At 34.6% G+C, this 21,621-nt stretch overlaps 1 protein-coding gene across 2 annotated transcripts in view; it reads right to left on the reverse strand.

The window, feature by feature from the left end:
* Positions 1–21,621, reverse strand: part of Exoc6b (exocyst complex component 6B) — a 603,826-nt gene that overhangs the window by 241,999 nt on the left and 340,206 nt on the right. For both annotated transcript variants that reach the window (XM_076833080.1, XM_076833079.1), the window contains one exon: positions 18,022–18,201. In XM_076833080.1, the coding sequence (XP_076689195.1) occupies positions 18,022–18,201 (180 nt within the window). The remainder of the gene's footprint in view (positions 1–18,021; positions 18,202–21,621) is intronic.

A 21,621-nucleotide genomic window follows, 5' to 3' on the forward strand; every position in this document is an offset into this window, starting at 1 on the left:
ATCTTCCGGGAAGTGTCTGTTCAGGTCCTTGGCCCATTTATTGATTGGGTTATTTGCTGTTTTGGTGCTTAGCTTTTGGGAGTTCTTTATATATTCTAGAGATCAGTGCTGTATCTGATGTGTGAGGGGTAAATATTTGTTCCCAAGATGTAGGCTCTCTATTCACCTCAGAGATTGTTTCTTTTGCCGAGAAGAAATGTTTTAGTTTGAATCCATCCCATTTATTGATTCTTAATTTTAATTCTTGCGCCACAGGCGTGTTATTAAGGAAGTTGGGGCCTAATTCCACACAATAGAGATTAGGGCCTACTTTTTCTTCTGTTAGATGCAGGGTCTCTGGTTTTATTCCTAAGTCCTAGATCTATTTTGAGTTGAGTTTTGGGCGGTGAGACATAGGGATTTAATTGCATTTTGTTGCATATGGATTTCCAGTTTTCCCAGCACCATTTGTTGAAGAGGCTATCTTTTCTCTAATGCATGTTTTTGGCACCTTTGTCTAATAAGATAATTGTAATTTTGTGGGTTAGTCTCTGTGTCCTTTATTAGTACCACTGGTCTACCAGTCTGTTTTGGTGCCATCAATGGTAGCAATTAAAGAAATGAAAATCAAAACCACTCTAAGATTTCATCTCACTCCAGTCAGAATAGTAGCTATTAGGAATACAAACAATAATAAGTGTTGGCGAGGATGTGGGGAAAAAGGTACACTCATACACTGCTGGTGAGACTGCAAATTGGTGCAACCAATATGGAAAGCAGTGTGGAGATTTCTTGGAAAATTGGGAATGGAAGCACCATTTGATCCAAAGGACTTAAAAACAGCATACTACAGAGATACAGCCACATCAATGTTTATAGCAGCACAATTCACAAAATAAATTCACAGTTTATAGCTAAACTGTGGAGACAACCTAGATGCCCCTTCAGTGGATGAATGGATAAAAAAAAAATGTGGCATATATATATACAATGGAATATTACTCAGCAATAAAAGAGAATAAAATCATGGAACTTGTAGGTAAATGGATGGAGTTAGAGAGGATAATGCTAAGTGAAGTGAGCCAATCCCAAAAAACCAAATACATAATATTTCTTTGATATAAGGAGGCTGATTTATAGTGGGATAGAGAGAGGGAGCATGGGAGGAATAGACGAACTCTAGATAGGGCAGAGTTGTTGGAGGAGAAAGGAGGGTACATGGGGTTATAAATGATGGTGAAATGTGATGATCATTATTATCCAAAGTACATGTATAAAGACACAAATTGGTGTGAATATACTTTGTATACAACCAGAGATATGAAAAATTGTGCTCTATATGTGTAATAAGAAGTGTAATGCATTCCACTGTCATATAAATTTTAAAAGAAAAATAAATAAATAAAATAACTATATAAACCACTAAAATGTCATGTTTTTGCTGTATTATGAAATAAAAATATCAAAAATTATTTGAAAGGTCTATTAAAATACTTCTCTTTTATCTAACTTTGTATCTGCAAGGCCATATTTTTTCATATACTTCAAACAGAACAATATATTTCAACAGACTGACTCAGAAGCAAATCTGAGATATTCAACTTCTCCTAGGGCAAACATTAAAGGTATAAAGTGGTGCTATTCTCCTTGCTAATTTTTTTTTTTGTTGTTTTGGAAAATCTAGTTATTTTTCTTGAAATTTATGTTATTCATGTTCATAAATAATGGGTGTGTTGCTGTTATTTTAAAATAAATATATAAATATTTTTAAAATATTAGCATATAATATGGCAAATACTGATAGCTATAACCCGTATAAACAAAAGCTCTTTGGAATCCTCAGTAACATCTAATCACAGAAAGGATTCTGAAGACCAAAACATATGGGAACCTTCCTATTCCTTTTGTAACAAATCACCACAAACCTAGTAGCTTAAAACAACAGAGATTTTTTTTTTTTTTTTCAGTTCTGGAGCTCAAGAGGCCCAAAGTGGGTCACATGGAGCTAAATTTAAGGGTGCATTCATGGAGGCGCCAGTGGAAAATCTACTCCTTTTTTCAGCTTCTTAGAAGGTTCAAAAAGGGCTGTCCACATTCATTGGCTCCTGACTACAGCACTAACACTCTTATTTCTTTCATTCTGAATCCTCCTCTGACATTCCTCCTTCCCTCTTTTAAGGACCCTTTAAGATTACACTGAGTCCATCCAGCTAGTACAGGATAATCTTCCTTAAGACTCTTAACTTATATCTGCAAACTATCTTTTGCCAAGTAACATATTTAAAGGCTTGGGGGATTAGGATGTAAATATGTTTGGGAGAACATTATTCTTTTTATGACAACTGCTCAACTAAATATATATTGAACAATTTTAAATCACTATGAAAAAGGCATTTAGCTCAACAGAATAATGGATAATAGTCTCGAACAGACATTCCACAAAGAAGTACATAGAAATGGCCATAAAGCCAAGCACAGTGGCACACGCCTATAATCCCAGCAACTCCAGAGGCTGAGGCAGGCGATCTCAAGTTCAAAGCTAGCCTCAGCAAATTAGTGAGGCCCTAAGCAACATAGCAAGATCCTGTCACAAAAAAATAAAAAGGGCTGGGATGTGCCTCAATGGTTATGAGTCACTGGGTTCAATCTCTGGTACCAAAAAACAAAAACATAAGGACGGAAGGAAGGGAGGGAGGGAAAAAGAAAAGAAATAGCCAAGAAAATATGAAAAGCTTCTTGATTTCATATGTCCTCACAAAAATGATCACTGAAATGACAATGTAACACCACTATGTATCTAATAGAAGAACTAAAATAAAAAGGATAGATAAGTCCAAAAGTTAGCAAGGATACAAATAAACTGGAACTCTCAAATTACACTAGTGAAAACACAAATTGACATACTTCTTTGGAAAATTGTTCAGCGGAATCCTGGACATTTTCATACTCTATGGCACAGCAATTCCACTCTGAAATATATGTTTAAATATATTCACCAAAATACATATATAATAAGTTTCAAAGGAACACTATTTCTAATAACTAAAAAGTGAACATAACTCAAATGTCCAATAATAGTAGAATGGAAAACACAATGAAACATTTTCATATAATAGAACAAGTATAACAGGACAAAGAATGAACAAAAATTTCTACATCCAATTGATAAATTTCATAGACATAATGTTGAATCTAAGAACTTACATGAAAGAGTACATACTACAGCATTGAACAAACAGGCAAAATCAAGCTACATACGATATTAGAAGTACAGATAATGAAAAAAGAAGTACAGATAATAATTGCCCCCAGGAAAGAGTTATAATTTGGAAGGAGAAGAGGAAAGAGAACAAGTAGAAGGGACTTTCAGGAAACTAGTTATGTTCTGTTCCTTGATCTTGGTGCTTGTCATGCAGGTATGTCTACTTTGTGAAAATTCACCTAAGTATATACTTATGATTTGTTCATTTTCCTGTGTTCATTATTCATCAATTTAAAGGAAACATCCACTTATCTCCTTTTCTTCTGTTAATATTTTTTTAGTTGTAGATGGACACAATACCTTTATTTTTATGTGGTGCTGGGGATCGAACCCAGTGCCTTATGCGTACTAGACAAGCACTCTACCACTGAGCCACAACCCCAGCCCCCACTTATCTCCTTTTCTAAAAAACAGACTTTTAATAAACATTTTGTTCAGGAATTTATTAGTGAAAGCAATGAACAAACTGTGTATGACCACAGCAGAAAAATACATGTTGTATGTAAATATAAAAATATGTATTGTCAATGTGGAACAAATAATATAGTTGTGAAAAAGAATCCTTAGATTTTACATACTTCCATCTGACATCTATGCTCATATCTACAAAAATAGGCATGGAAGAAACTACTTTAAGGATTTGTTCTCTATCTAAAACTCTTTAGATGGAGAATTTGCACCTATTTGCTGAAAGAGTGCTTTCCATTTTCAGGTCCCTGTCACTGCTTAATCCTAATACTATATTCCAAAGGAGTTATCAAGGTATATAACAATTAAAGAAAATCTAAAATAAAAATAAACTGTAATAATCAACTAAAACAAAACAAAACAAAACACACATAAGATAAAAAAGTTTCCTTTCTTTGTTACCATTTTAGAATAGGTAAAGGAAGAAAATCATTCATTTTTAAGAATCATGTAAAGGCAAATTACCATACATGCTATACAAATAAGAAGTAGATATCCTTTAGAGAAACCTTTTTTAAAAATATAACAATACATTCAGGGAAACACTGTAGAGTAGAAATTTCAGTGTGTGTGTGTGTGTGTGTGTGTGTGTGTGTGTCCTTAATCATAATCACTTTTTAGAAGGTAGCTTTTTCATAAGAAGAGAGCTGACCTCATCTATAGCCAAGGACTCAAAAGAGCAAGGAGCTGGCAATTGCCAATTCAAAGAAAGAGGAATCCCCAGGGGCAAGTATGCACTGTGTCTGATTTCCAATAATGTATGTTATTTGTTAGCAGAAATTCAAGTAGCATTTAATAAGCCATATTAAATCTGTGGCTATAAACCACCACTGCTGAACAGTGGCATGTACCAGATTCCTGTTTATTTAATGGTGAACTCCTCACCCCACAATATGTGCAAGATCTGCTGGGGTATCCTAGCACCAACTAACTTACAAGCTTAAATTTTCCATCCTGTCAAAGAAGCAAAAAATGTAACTTAGAATGACCTTAGTGCAACATTCTCAAGCAGCCATATTTTCTTCCTGAGAAACTTGGATAAATACCCTTTTAGTGCTTTCCCAATCTCATTCTCAATGAAATGGGATTATAAAGCAAAAATAAATTGGTAATCAGAACAGAAAATATAATGTGATAGCAATCATTTGAGTTTCCACTTCGACATATCCAATTTCATCCTGACAACCGCTGGATATTCAGTGTTGGTCATATTAAAAAGTCTAAGATATTTTCCTTCAAAGGACTGTAATGTTGGTTAATGATAAAGAGAATATATGGGGGGAAACTAAGAAAAATATATATTAAGTTTCAAGTAGAGAATAGAGACAATAAGATCTATAGGAATTCACAAGAAAGTTAAACACGTGGGATATGAACTATGAAGAAGTGGGGGACAACCCTTAAAAACTTCATGGAAAAAAAATGGGTACTGAATTGCATTTTAAAGAAAAGAAATATTTGAAAGTAAGATGAGAAGTCATTCTAAGAAGAAGGAAAATCACAAGTGTCTAAAGCTAAAAAATGAACATAGAATGACTAGGAACAATTAACAGATATAGTTGGCTGAAGTCACACTTTGTGTAAGGGAATTACAAGAAATAAAATCAATATGGATAGGAGTTGACTTGAAGGAGTGGATATCATTAAAAGTTTCTGAACAGAGGGAGTGACATACTACAGAGTTCTTGGAAGGCACAGTTGGAAATAAACTGACATAAAGAAAAACTGCCTTGTGTTCTTCCCTTGGTGCTCTTCTTTACAGTGACCACACACTCTCGGTTTTCACCAGTTATGATTTATTGCCCTGATCTAATCTTGACCACACTTCTCAGTCTCCTTGCCTAGAATTTTGCTAGGAAATCTTAATCCCACAAAACCCTTACACATGCCAAACATCTTCCTTTAGTTTACCTAAACCTAATCTGTTAAAAAGGAATTATTTTACAGGCAGAAATAAGCTAAATGAAGGAGACTGATATAAGAAAACAAAAATCTAAAACAGTGAATTTCTTTTGTACTATTGTAATTGAAGGCAAAAGTAAATATGAAATTAGAAGAAAGTTATAAAAATTTAAATTTTTTTAAAAGTTTAAATATTTTTAAATTCCAAGAACAAAAAAATATAAAATGCTGATAAGTTTGAAGAAAAATAAGAAGACACAGCACCAACACAATTATTTACCTTTAACAGATTTCAGGCTGAACTTTTGTCCCAACTATGAACATGATTTTTACACACTTGCAATCATTTTGTTTATAAAATTCTAATTCTGCTTCTTTCATTTGACATTGTATTATAAATATTTTGCATGGATATTATTTGATCTTCATGAAATTAGTTTTAGCAAATGTATAACATTTCAATTGAACAACAGCATTGTAGTTTATATAACTATTTGCCTATTTATTACACAGTTGTGGATTTTAATTATTTACTCCTTTGTAAGCAATGTTGAAATAAAAAGTATTTTGTCCTCAGATAATACCCAGCATCCCACTACCTGAACACCAATGAGAAAGACTCACAGCAGTCTCTCCATCATATAAAGGTATTGGAGATACTAATGTGACCAGGAATAGTACTATCTAAAATGCTCTCATTGGAATCTCTTGATTCTTAAGTAGGATATTAGATATGGAGATTTACAGTTGCAGGATTATACAGTCCTTTAAACTGTAGGTTCTGCTTATTTTCTACTTTATCACACCACCAAAACAAGATTAGAGGTAAATAGCTCTTAGTGTTTGAACTCAAACAAGTTTTTATTTATTAATTGTAAGAACAGAAGATAATCAAAAGTCAGTATCCTTAAAGAGGCAAAGGACTACTGGCTGAATACCACCAGAAACAGCAGCTACAGCTGTTAGTAATGCAAGTTTTATGGGGAGAAAAATGCTAAGTAATAGCTCAACACAGAAAGGTCTCTGTGAAGAATACAAAACCCCTGAAGGATTTAAGTGAAAAACACCAATAATATTCTAAAAAGGTGCTCATTTGTTGTTCACTGTCCTCTAAGTGGCTCCAATAATGTAAATGGTAACAGCAAAGAAATAGGAAACATAAAACAATTCTTGGTAGTCAGAGATATCATTATCAAATCTATTTCTTTTGTCCCATCAGAGGAAAAGAACTTAAGAAAAAGATTCAGTTGACATTGGCTCAAACTATTAATTAAATTGAGGAAAAATTTGGTTGCATCCAGAAGGTTCTAATGCCTGCTAGTCCCTTAAGGATACCTGAACTTTCCTTATTTTGTTGCAGAGAAAGCCATAGGGAGAGAATTGCTTTAGAGGATCATTATGAACAGATGAGAGAATTTCCACAAAAGATGTCAAAAAAAGGGAACTAAGGTAAATCAGAAAGAGGCAACCCACTTACTAGTACCATTCCCATTACCAGATAGAGTTTTCACTTATGGGGACATTACCACAGTTTTTCTCCCCTACTAGGAAATATTCTGCTCACAATGACTAAATTTTTATACATGAACCAAAAAACAAACAAACAAACAAACGAAAAACCTCCAACTGAGAATCCCACAGGAGAAAAGGTGTTTAAGTGATGGCTAGGGTGCCACAGCCTGGTGCTCCTCATACACAGCTTAGAGACAGAGGAACATGGTGGCAGCTCACACCCCAGATCCACTTCCCCAGATGAGTAATTTTTAACACACAAGCAAACTTCTTTCTGTTTTAAAAGAATCATATGTAAAATGGGATAACAATAGTTCTTTGTTTTTTGCAAATTTATTGCAAGGAATAATGAGACTATATACAGACACACACAGAATGAAGGACAAAGACGGGAGAAGGATACTTTGCAAATACTTGGTATCTGGTACATACTCAAAATATGGTAGCTATTACCCAAGGCAAAAAGACTACTGCTGATTAATGTTTTGACCTTGAATAAGATCATTTTAGGCCCCAGTTTCTACTTTTGTCAAATGAGGAAAACATTAACTCCATTTATCATTGAATTTCTTTTATAACAATAATAACAACAACAAAAAGATCTGGAAACGTAGCTCAGTGGTAAAGCACTTACCTAGAATGCACAGGCTCTGGGTTCAATCCCCAGTACCAATAAAACAAAATAAAATAAAAATCATAAAAGTCAAATGAGATAATGAAAGTTTGAACATTACAAAGCAATATGTAAATTGAAGGCTTTTTTAAATTAAAATGCTGACATTTGAAAAAATAAAAATCTACTCTATTTGGAGAAACATGAGCAAATGTGGAAAAAGAAACATCAATTGGAATGTTAACCCAAATATTTACTTTTTTAAGTTTTAGGTGGACACAATATCTTTATTTTACATTTATGTGGTTCTGAGGATCAAACCAGTGCCTCATACATGCCAGGCAAGCACTCTACCACTAAAGCACAACCCCAGCCCCCAACTTTTGGTCCTTATTTCAGAATAATAGCTGATTACATCTCTTCTTATAATAAAATTACTTTTAATTACACATAGGACCCCCAAACAGTTTTTTTTTTCCAAACAAGAATTCACTTATTTTATTATTCAAAACAAGTAAACTTTACAAAAACTTACTGTGCACCATTTTTTCATGTGTGTGTGGTATGGAGTATTTAACCTAGGAGTACTCTACCACTGAGCTATACCCCTATCCCTCTTTTATTTTTTATTTTGAGACAGTGTCCCCCCAAATTACTGAGGCTGGCCTCAAAGTTGCAATCCTCTTTCCTCAGCTTCTCTAGTCACTGGAATTGAAGGTATGCACTACCATTCCCAGCTACTGTGTACCATTTCCTGCAACATGCTTCACTACACAGAAATAGAGATAAGTAATACAAGTCTTTACCCACAAGATTCACAGCTCACACCTGGAAATTAATATGTTAGGTAGAATGATATTATGGAAAACCTTTAAAGTCAAATAAATGCATTTACTTCCTGACTCTGTCACCTATTTACTGTATTCCCAAAAGAATATATCCGCCCAGAGTTCATGTTCTCATCAATAAAACAAAATAACAATATTTATCTATTTGGGGTATTTTGAGTCTTTGTTAAATGAGATGGTATTACACATGAAAAGAATGAAATGCAGGAGATACTTCTTTATCATCTTTCCTTTTTCTGGATCAAAGACACAAATAAATGATACATCCTACTCAAGGTAGATAAGGTACTGCCATAAAAGAAGTACCATGAAAAAGGAAGACAACACATACACTTAGAACTAGAGAAACCTTCATAAAAGTTCTGGTATTTAAAATGAGCCTGGAAGGATGTGTAAGATTTCAGCACATATGGTTAAAGGGCAGAAGCAGTAAATGTAGACCATAAAGATGTTTTAGTCAGCTTTGCATTATTATAACAACTTAGAGGAGGAAAAGTTAATTTTGGTTCAAGGTTTCAGAGGTTTAGTCCATGGTCAGTGGATTACACAACTCTGCCACACCCTTCTGAAAGAACATCATGGCTGAAGAGCATGACAGGAAAGTTGCTCAGTTCATGATAGCCAGGAAACAAGAAAGAGCTTGAGTGCAAGGAGCTTGGGATAATATAACCCCCCCCCCAAGGGCAGGGACCCAGTGACCTATTTCCTCCAGTCACATCCTACCTGCCTACAGTTACTACTCATTAATCCATTTAAATTATTAATCCATCAAATGAATTAATCCACTAATTAGATTACAATTCTAAGGGGTTTCAGGGAATAGCTCATATTCAAGTCATAATAAAATGCCTGGTAAAAAGACCCAGGGTATTAAAGAGTGTTCTTGACAAAGAGAATTGCTTCAATTTGGGAGGAGTGTCTTCAGCAAATAGGAAAGACAGAGAGACAGAGAGATAAAAAGGTAGTTTGAGACCCCATAATGGAAAGTCTGGATAATCACAAAGATTTTGTACCTAATGAGTGGCACTGACATTTTCTCAGTAGGAGAAACATTTGTTAAGTCCTGAGATTGTAGCAGTTCATACAATTAAATGAAGAAATAAGAAAAAAAATGTTCATTTTAAAAGGGTTTTAGATAAGAAGAATTTCAGAAATATTTTAAGGGAAAATAACTTTCCCTTCAAGATGGTCTTTCAAACAGGAAGTAAGGCCAGGGATAGGTATCATTGGATTCTTGAACTAAGAAAATTTCCACACTTAACCCACAAATCAAGGTGGGTTATGGGAGATCTTGCCCCAGGACATACAAATTAACATTAATAGCAAAAGAAAAAACAAATTCAGTATTCTCTCCTCTAGGTCTGTTACTTGAGATAGTATTTCCTCTCTCTTAAGCATTTCTGAAAGATAATTATCAGGATAACAAAGATAAATCCTCAAAAATATGCTCTTATGCTGAGCATGCAAAATGGGTAAGTATGCATGCAATTGTAAATTATGCAATTGGAGCCTGAGATGAATACTTGGGAACTTACCTCATCTGTTAACTCAAGGCACAAAGTAACATTTTAAAACTCTAACTGTGGAAAACCCTATGATGGTCATTTCTGGGTGCCTCATGATAACAGGTGGGAGCCCTGATCTTCAAAACTTCCAGGGAAAAATAGACACAAAATTCAATAATTTCCCTGATTGGTTAATAATGAGTATGATCTGGGATACTCTCCCTGACCCAACTATATATACACTCATTCTCAGACATACTGCCTCTCTCCCCCTCTCTCTCTCACACACATCCTTTCCCTCTCCCCCACTGATGCACTGGATGCATTGACTATGCTGCAGTTGTGATGTGGCAACAAAATATTACTGAGGACTAAGAGAAACAGGGAATTTCAAATTTTAGGAGAACAAGACAGTGTTTGCTTTTTCCTTTCAGTTCTCTTCATATACATATTTCCTATGATTCAGTCCCTTCTGACAGAGTCAGTGCTATCCGGGAATTTCAAACATGAAAACAAAATATTCATATTAAGTAAAACACAAATGATCTGATTCTTCCTCAGAAGAATTCCTTCCCCTATCATTCTTTCTCTAGTAATGCACAGGGGAAAATGTTGAACATAGCTCTGTTTTGTCACTCACATGGAGTTTCATGAAGAAAGTATCTAGCCTTCTGGGGAACAGAACACAAATGCCAGTGGAAAACGAGAAGGAGTACTTTGGGAGTCATATTTACCTCATTCTGTAGATTACAGTTGGCCAATCCAACGAATTTTTGAAAGTGTGATTTAAGAAAAAGAGATCTCTGCTTTAGAATATGGCATTTATGGAAGCAATATTGAGGATTTAGTGCTGTCAATTACCTACCACCTTAGTTCTTAATGGTGCTTGGAAAAGTGGTTCTATAATCTGAATACTAGAATCAACTCATCCGCACTGAGATGTTATACAATATTTAGGTTCAATGACAGCTGAGAATAAAAAAATTAAGGTCACAACTCACAGGTGGAAAATGCGTGCATTTTGAGTCAAACTAATAGCAATTTTATCCACATTACTTCTTCTAAGTGATGTAGAGTTTAAAGTAAGGGAAACAGAGTATGATACTGACATCTGATAACTATTGCATATATAGGAATCACTGTATTTCATGGCACATATAGACAATAACTCATTAGGTTATCATTTTTTATATTTTAAGCACAAAAGAAAAAAAAACAGAAGATGATAAATTTAGTGAACACCCATTCAGGAAGGTGTTGGTTCTGAACTATTGTGGTTTTTTGCTCTTGTAATACTACAAGATCTCACTCATTCAAATAACACTACAAAGCAAAGGGAAACTTAATAGCCAAAATTCTATTGGTCCTATTCCCTTCAACAAATGATATACATTACAAAAAAATTATTCAAATAAAAGTGTTGTTTTCATAATAAATAAACTAGTTATTAAAGACAGAATAATTCTTGAGATGAAGAACATAATTCCAAATATCACCTCCTCATACCACCAGGATTTAAGAAGCAGCAAATGTTTTATGAAAAATTTTTTTAAAGAACAAAGATAAAAAGTAAAAACTATGTATATAGATAAGCACTGTAAAATTAGGAAGTAAGCAATTTCAGACTCTAACTATATATATTATAAACGGTTAATGAGTATAATATTTAAAATTATATATGTTTAAAATGCTATGAAATTTTGGGGACTGGTTTTCAATAGGTTTTTCCAATGAGAAATGATGAAGATGTTTTTCAATGACTATACATTTACATTCACGAATAAATGATATTATTGGACTTTTAATTAGACCAACCCCTCACTATACAAAATATAATACTGTGTTTAACATACTTATATCAGAATTTTATGACACACTCATGATTATTTCATTAAGGAATTAGTCTAAAAATGAAATTGCATGGTAAAAAGGTAGATACATTTTAGGGATTTCTGTGGTATACTGAAAAATTGATGACCGAAAGGACTATACCATTGAGACCTCTACCAGCAATGTATCAGAATACCTACTTCCAGAAGTATTTCTTACAAATGTTGAATGCTATTATTTCCTTTTTACTTTTAAAAAGTGTACAGCTAAAAATATGTGACGACTTTAATATGTATGTCCTTTTTTATGTGCTAGTACGAGGGATTCAACTCAGGTGTGATCCACCAAGGATCAACACTCCCAGTCCTTTATTTTTTTTTAAGTTTTGAGACAGTGTATCATTAAGTTGGCTAGGGCCTTACTACGTTGCTGAGTCTGATTTTGAACTTGCCATCCTCCTGCCTCATCCTGATAAGTAGTTAGGATTACAAGCTTGTGCCACTGCACCCAGTCGATACATCTATTTTATTACCAGAGTCACATATTTGTTCATATTATCATCAGTGGCCTTTGTTTTTGTTTTTCCAGTACTAGCAGCGTAAATACAGTTGTTGAAATTTTTTTCTATTAAGTTATATTTTTTTCTTTTTTATTGATTTTTTTAAAAATAAATGATAGCGGAATATATTACAATACTTATTACACTTATACAGCACAATTTTTAGTATCTCTGTTGTATATAAAGTATGTTGACACCAATTGGTGTCTTCATACATATACTTTGGATAATAATGTCTATTACATTCCACCATCCTTGCTAATCCCCTGTCCCCTTCCTTTCCCTGCCACCCCTCTGTCCTATCTAGAATTCATCTATTCCTCCCATGTTCCCCCTCCCTACCCAACTATGAGTCAGCCTCCTTATATCAGAGAAAACATTCGACATTTGTTTTTGTGGGGATTGGCTAAGTTCACTTAGCATTATCTTCTCTAACTCCATCCATTAACCTGCAAATGCCATGATTTTATTCTCTTTTATTGCTGAGTAATATTTCATTGTGTATATATGCCACTTTTTTTTTATCCATTCATCCACTGAAGGGCATCTAGGTGGCTCCACAGTTTAGCTATTGTGCATTGTGCTGTTATAAACACTGATGTGGCTGTGTCCCTGTAGTATGCTGTTTTTAAGTCTGTTGGGTATAGACCAAGGAGGGGAATAGCTGGGTCAAATGGTGGTTCCATTCCCAGATTTCCAAGGAATCTCCATAGTGCTTTCCATATTGGCTGCCACCAATCTGCAGTCCCACCAGCAATGTATGAGTGTACCTTTTTCCCCATATCCTCACCAACACTTATTGTTGCAATTCTGACTGGAGTGAAATAATATCTTAGAGTAGTTTTGATTTGTATTTCTCTAATTGCTAGAGATGATGAACTTTTTTTCATATTTTGTTGATTGATTGTATATCCTCTTCTGAGAAGTGTCTGTTCAGGTCCTTGGCCCATTTGTTGATTGGGTTATTTATTTTTTTATTTATTTTTGATACTTAGCTTTTTGAATTCTTTATATACCCTAGAGATTAGTGCTCTATCTAATGTTTGAGGGGTAAAAATTTGCTCCCAGGATGTAGGCTCTCTGTTTACTTCACAGATTGTTTATTTTGCTGAGAAGAAACTTTTTAGTTTGATTCCATTTCATTTATTGATTCTTAGATTTAATTCTTGCGCTATAAGAGTCTTATTAAGGAAGTAGGGCCTAATTCCACATGATGAAGATTAGGGTCTACTTTTCTTCTATTAGACAGAGATTTTCTAGTTTAATTCCTAGGTCCTTGATCCACTTTGAGTTGAGTTTTGTGCATAGTGAGACACAGGGTTTTAATTTCATTTTGTCGCACATGAATTTCCAGTTTTCCCAGCACCATTTGTTAAAGAGGCTATCTATTCTCCAGTGCATGTTTTTAGCAACTTTGTCTAATATAAGATAATTGTAATTTTGTGGGTTAGTCTCTGCGTCCTCTATCCTGTACCATTGGTCTACCAGTCTGTTTTGGTGCCAATACCATGCTATTTTTATTACTATTGATCTGTAGTATAGTTTAAGGTCTGCTTCAGTGATGCCACCTGCTTCACTCTTCCTGCTAACATTATAACAATTATAATTTATTCTATTTTAATCTTGCTTATTTTTTGTTGTTTGTACCAGGGAGTGAACCCAGGCACTTAAACAATTAGCCACAAACCCACTGCTTTTAATTTTTTGTATTTGAGACAGGTCTTGCTAAGTTGCTGAGGGCCTTGCTGATTTGCTGAGGCTGGCTTTGTACTTTCAATCCTCCTGCCTCAGTCTCCCCAGTTGCTGGAATTACACATATGTGCCATTGGACCCAGCTAACCATGGTATTTAATGTAATTTCTAAAGCATTCTTTTTTTTTTTTTTTTTTTTTGCGCAGGGAGGCTGGTAGGGGGGCTGTGCCAGGGATTGAAGCACCTGCCCGAGTGGCCTCTTTGTCAGCATAGTGGAGAAATAAGGAAATTAAAGGAACCAGCATTTGGGGGAGGACTGAAGTGTGTATGGGAATGGAATGTTTAAAGATCAAGGACATTGCCCAACAAACCTGAAAGACTTGCCGCAGGATATCTATGTGTGGGGAAAGAAGCCACCATCTCTCCAGGTGGCAGCCTGAAGAGGACAAAGGAAGGAAACATTTTGCAGCCTTGGCACAGGGGCCAGCATCTGAGGAAGATAATTCCTGGTAAGTTTGGCTTGAAATCCCAGCCCCATAAACACACACTGCATGACATGGAGTGTGCTTACGTGATCAGGAGAAAATCAAACGTGGAGAGAAGTTTACACAGGGGACAACTGGTCTTGGAAACCCACCGGGCTCTATCCCTCTTCCTCCAATTCCATTGTTTCCAGGACGAGCTGGGTGAGACACAACTGGCCAGTTATTTTTCATGGATTAGTTTTTTTGTAAACTAGGATGTTTGATCAGTTATTTTAGTTTTGTTTTGTATTTTTATTTTTTTTATTTTACTTTATATATTTTTTTCTCCTACCTGTTTCCCTTGATTCTCTCTTTTCTCCCACTAACAGCTAACCTCCATGTTCTTTCACTCTTCCTTTAATCTTTTACTTCTATCTTCTCTCCTCCCTCATAATCATTACATCCTATATAACTTCTGCTCTCTTTCTGTCCACCATTTGAAATTATAAACCCTTTTGCAAACTTGTTGTTTTTCTTATAGGCAATAACTGATCATATAATTTCTGTTTTGTGATAATTAACATTGTAGACATCATAGTAGGAACTATTTGCAATGTATACTGTTTGTATTTGTTGTTGTTATTATTTGCCTCACCCTAAACAGTGAGTTACTGGAAACCTTCAGGGACATTATATGTCCACAGGGTAGAAACTCTACTGCCTCAGATCCAAACTTTTAGATGTGTAGGCACACAAACAACATGAAAAAGCAAGGCAACAAATCACCCCAAGCAAACCAAGATACTCCAATTACAGAATCCACTGACACCACAATGGAAGAAATGTCAGAGAAGGAGTTTAAAATGTACATCATTAAACTCATCTGCAAAGCAAAGGACATATAATGAATGAAATCAGAGAGAAAATACAGGAAGTGAAAGATCATTTCAATAAAGAGGCAGAAATTCTGAAAAAAAGCAGAAATCTTCAAAATGAAGGAAACAATAAACCAAATTAAAAATTTAATAGAAAGCATCACCAACAGACTAGACCCCTTGGAAGACAACTCAGGCAATGAAGATAAGATATATAATCTTGAAAATAGAGCTGACCACAGAGAGAAGATATTAAGAAACCATGAACAGAACTTCCAAGAATTATGGGATAACATTAAAAGACAAAATTTAAGATTTCTTGGGATAAATGAAGGTGCTGAGATACAAACCAAAGGAATGCACAATCTTTTCATGAAATAATATCAGAAAATGTCCCAAATCTAAAGAATGAAATGGAAAATCAAATACAAGAGGCTTATAGGACTCCTAAATATACAAAACTAAAACAGACCCACATTAAGGCACATTATAATGAAAATTCCTAGTATACAGATTGAGGATAGAATTTTAAAGGCTTCGAGAGAAAAACATCAGATAAAATCAATACTTTATCTCCTTCACATAGCAATGTGATAAATCATATTAATAGAATTGTTAAAACATTGAACCATCCAGGCATTCCTGGAATAAATCCCATAGAATAGCACTAAATTACTTTCTTAAAACATTGGGAATTGTTTTCAATTATTTATTTATTATCCATAATTGTCAGACTAATTTGTGGAGTTTTTTGTGCTAGTGTTGTCTGGCTTAGGAATTACAATTAAGCTAAATGAAATGACCTAATTTCCTACTAAGAACAAGTAAATCAGTAAAAAATGTGGCCAAAAATGAAAGTTTTAAGGATACTATTAAAGCTGAACAGAATATAACTGCAGAGAAGGCAGAATCTTACAAAGCTGAGCTAAAGATCTGCAGTTGTCTCTGAGGGCACTGGTCAAAACTCAGCATAGGCATCAGACTGAGAATTGAAGTTAGGTCCAGGTATATACTAGCAACTAGCGGTCAAATAAACCATTAAATTTTTGCTGGTTCCAAGGAGTTAGAATGCCAGCATTAGAGCTTTGATGGCCAATTTTCCTCTCAAGACATTTGCTCCATTCCAAATCTACATCATTGAAAAATATAAGGATTAAATCAAAGCCTTTGAAAACATTTCTCACAGTCACCCAGTGTTTCAGAGAAAAATACTAACAAATGGAAAAATCTCAGGTAGGCAGTGTTTTAGTTCATTCTAACTGCAATAACAAAGCATCATGGACTGGGTAGCTTATAAACAACAGAAATTGATTTCTTACAGTACTTGAAGCTAGGAAGTCCAAGATCAAGGTGCTAGCGGATTCATTGTCTGGTGAGAGCTGACTTGCTATTTCATGAAAGGCATCTACATGCTGCATACTTACATGTTGGAAGAAAAAGGCCACTTTTCTGGAGCTTCTTCTATAAATTAATTTATCTCATTCATGAGAGCTCTACTCTCATGATCTACCACCTCCCAAGGCTTCACTTCCTGTTGTCCTCATATTGGTCATTAGTATCAACATGTGAATTTTGGGGGTATACATTCAGACCACAGGAAGAACTATTTTCGTGGAGGAATGGAAAATTGACAACGACAACTTACAACCACACTTTCTTCCTGTTATCAATTGCTGACCTGAGAATGGCTAATACTCCTTTCTCAATTGTCAAATTGTCTAAAACCAAAAAAGGCAGAAAGCTGAATAGACAAGGTTCTCTAAAATGTAAAAATCTCTAAAATCCTCTTTGGTTTTAAAGAGATGATGACATGACAAGCTCTTAGAAAAGGCCCAGTAGAATCATACCCAGCAACAGGGACAAACAACCATTCAGGAAATCAGCAACCCACACTTAGCCCACATCAGTCCATAAGTGGACTAACTGATCTCAAACCACAACCGGCCTTCCCTTTCTACTTATTCAGTAAAGGAATGTCTAACAACAACCAAAAAAATACTAGGAAGACACAGAAACATATGACAGAAAATCAAGGAAAAAAATCAGAAATAACTCCACTACTATGTAGATAAATAATACATGAGTTAGTACACATTGCTATAATAATTATAACTATGATCCTCAAGAAAATAATGACAAATTAGATTTTAAAAAGCAAAGAATTTTATCAGAGAATTTCAATTTATAAAAAAATTAAAAGATTCTAAAAGTAAAATAAATATATATATGGAAATTCTGACTCTGATATTTCTCTTTTATTTCTCCAAGGCTTTCATTATGTCTTTGTACTAATTATCCTGAAGTTAATAGGAAGACAGGACGGTAGGGATCATTTTCAAAACAAACAAAATGTAAAAGTAAAGGGAAAATATCACTACGGTTTGATGAATAAAGTGTGAGTTTTTATACCAAACAGTAAGTTAAATCAGAAACTAATATCTTTCACAAAATTAGAGCTCAAGGAACTTTTTTTTCTGTATCCAAGAGCAAAGTAAGAGGCACTGTCACTTACAGGAAGGTGCGTGAATACAGCAAAGGTGCTCCGCAGAAAGGCAATGAGGTCTACAAGGTAATCGCTTGCTTTGTTGTCTAAATCTCCTGTCATCCAGTCATAGTCTGCCAGCTGCAGAAACTGGTCAATCTTCTGATTTAAGTTGGTATAAATCTCCTCTTCCGCTGCATGCCTAGCATCCTGTGAAGTAATATGAAATTTAAAATATAATTCCATTTCCAGTTTGAAAAAGGCAGAAATTTAAATGACTTGAAGCCATCTCACATTTACATTCAGTGAGCTACACAACTGAGAAACTGACTCATATCACAGTCTCCATTAATATTTTCTTTTTCCAAAAGTTCAATGTGGACATTTCTATCCTTTGCCTCCTTCCTTTCTTCTTTTTATTTTATTTTTTATTTTTTGGTCTGCAAGAAAACATTTTTTTTGCTTCACTAAATGAGCAAACTGCCTTCACTGCCCTCAGAAGCTGTACCCTTTTTCTTGCTTTATCTCTGTTCAAAAGCAAACCTTCTCCAGGATCCTAGTCCCTTTTAACTCTTCTGGGATTCCGAGAGCTTCCTTCTAGCAATACTATCCTCTATATCCTCTAGTTTCTTACATTGCTTATAAGTATCCCTAGGTTTCAACTTCATGCTATGTTGTCGCACTACTTATTGTAATAGCTCTTGACTTTCTTTACTATCAATCTATTTCAAAAAGACTAATATGTCATTATGTCTCCTAAAATGTGTTTTATGTAACACTAATCTTAAAATATGCTCAAATAGTAAGGATTCCCAAATCACATAAATTGGAGATTCCCTATAAATTAAGAGATATATGATGTACAGTAGCATATGAAATGCTCTAAGAAGTACTCCGGAATTTATTTACCTAGGAAATAATATTTTCAGGACAAATGAGTCTGCAGTACACCAGAACAATGAGGATTCTATTACTAATAATCCATCACCAAGGACAGATTCAGGAACCCATTAACTAATTGCTACCACATCCAATATTTATTTTCCAGTTTGAACTTACTCTAGCTCTATTAAATATTCTCCATTAAAAATTCTGTTTTCCTAGGCTGAAGATGTAGCTCAGTGATTGAGCACTTGCCTAGCACGAGAGATACTGGGTTCAATCTCCAGCAATAGGAGAAGAAGGGAGAGGAAGGGAAGCAAGGAGAGCAGGGGATTAAAGAAAAGAGAGAATTCTTCCTTCCCATGACTTTGCTTTGACACCTCTGGGGATACATTCTTTCACTTTCTCTGAGTGATCTAATTATTTCTTTTTTTGTGGGGGGAGGTACTAGGGATTGAACTCAGGGGTACTCAGCCACTGAGCCACATCCCCAGCCCTATTTTGTATTTTATTTAGAGACAGGGTCTCACTGAGTTGCTTAGCACCTCGACATTGCTGAGGCTGGCTTTGAACCCACCAGCCTCCTTTCTCAGCCTTCTCAGCCGCTGGGATTATAGGCGTGCGCCACTGCTCCTGGCTTATCTAATTAATTCTTACAGCTTCCAGTACCAGTCTTCAATATAGATAGATCTCTTTCAAACACATTCTATTTCAAGAACCATATATCTGATTGCTTTGGGGATATCTCCATGCCTATAAACTTTGAAATAAGTAAGTTGAGGTCTAGACGCATCTTATTTTCTACTCTTCAATGTTCAGTTCAAACCAAAGCAGAGAGATAAGCAACACATTTGACTCCATTCTTTTGTTCATAGTCAGAAAAGGAGTCCTGTAAATTCTGATTCCTCAATTTCTTTTTAATCCATTTCATCCCATTTTCTCAGATATTAAACACCTATAAAAACTTTAGCATAGTATATAATATATGATTATGTAACAATAAGAACATAGTTGTATTACACTAACAGCTATAACATTAACATTAATTAATATAATAAAAAATAAGTTCTAGATTATTATTTCAAACCTATTTTAGGGCATCTATGTCAATCTCAATCAAACATTCACAGACTTGAAACATGGGATTTAATTGGTTAACTTGTACCCTCACTTATGATTTCACTTATTTAAAGTTTGTATAATTTCATACCATAAGTAGTGACTATGTTTACTTATAGAGCAAAATTTTTAAAAAATTATTTTTAAATGACAAAAGCATATGCATTTATTATGTACAACATGACATTTTCAAATATGTATATTATGGAACAGCTAAATGAAGCAGTAATATATATGAGATAATAAACATTAAGTTAATTAATACATGTATTACCTCACATATTTATCACTTTTTTTGTAGTTAAAACACTTAAAATCTACTCTCCAGAGTTTTTCAAGAACACAATACATTGTTTTTAACTATGGTCATCAGGCTGTACAACAGATCTCTTGAACTAATTCCTCTTTATATATATATATATGTATATATATATAAAATTTTAAACTTGTTGATGGACCTTTATTTTATTTATTTGTATGTGGTGCTGAGAATCGAACCCAGTGCCTCACGCATGACACACAAGCATGCTACCACTGAGCCAAAACCCCAGCCCCTAATTCCTCTTATCTAACTAAAATTTTATAATCTTTAAGCAAACACTCCTCTGCCCCTCCCCTAAAAACATTCTTCTTGCTCTTTGTTTCTATGAGTTGAATAACTTTAGATTCCATACATAAGTTAGATCATGTATCACTTGTCTTTATAAGCCTGCTTTATTCACTTAACAAAATGTCCTCCACGTTCATTCAAATTGTCACAAATGAAAGAATATCCTTCTTTCTTTCAGCTGTATACTATTCCATTGTGTATACATACCAAATTTTCTTTATCCATCCACCCACTAATGGACACGTGGGTGGATTCCATATCTTGGCTATTATGAATAGTATATAATGAACATGGGAGTGCAGATCTCTCTTCAACGCACTGATGTAATTTTCTGTGATTATATATTGAATAGCGGAATTGCAGGATCACACGGTAGAATATGTGGAAGAACCTCCATATATTCCCTAATGGCTGTACTAATTTACATAGCCACCAAAAGTGTATAAGGGTTCCCTTTTCTCCATATTCTCACCAACACTTCCCATTGTTGGTTTTATTGATACTAGCCATTTTACCAGGTATGAGGTGATATTTTATTATGGTTTTGATTTGCGAATCTGTTGAGCATTATTTTATATGCCTATTGGCTATCAGTAAGTCTTATTTTGAGAATTGACTGTTCAGGTCCTTTGCTCGTTTTTTAAATTGGGGTATATGTTTTCTTACTATGAAATTGTCTTAGTTTCTTATAAACTATAGTGTTTTTTGTTTGTTTGTTTGTTTTTGAGATGGGGCCAGGCTGAACTTCCTGCTTCAGTCTCCTCAGTAACTGGGACTACAGGTACATTTATCCACACATGGATAAATTTTGGATATTGATATCCTATCAGATGTATGGCTTCAAAATACACTCTCCCATTCAATAGGTTGTTTCATTACCCTGCTTCCTTGACTGTGCAGATCTCTTTAAGTTTGATATAATCTCATCTATTTGCACTTTTGTTGCTCAGGATTTTATAGTCATATCTGAAAAAAATCACTGCCTGGGACAATGTCATATAGTTCTTCCTCTGTTTTCT

Source organism: Callospermophilus lateralis, chromosome 14 (genome assembly GCF_048772815.1).
Source record: "Callospermophilus lateralis isolate mCalLat2 chromosome 14, mCalLat2.hap1, whole genome shotgun sequence".
In the NCBI taxonomy this organism is placed as follows: Eukaryota; Metazoa; Chordata; class Mammalia; order Rodentia; family Sciuridae; genus Callospermophilus; species Callospermophilus lateralis.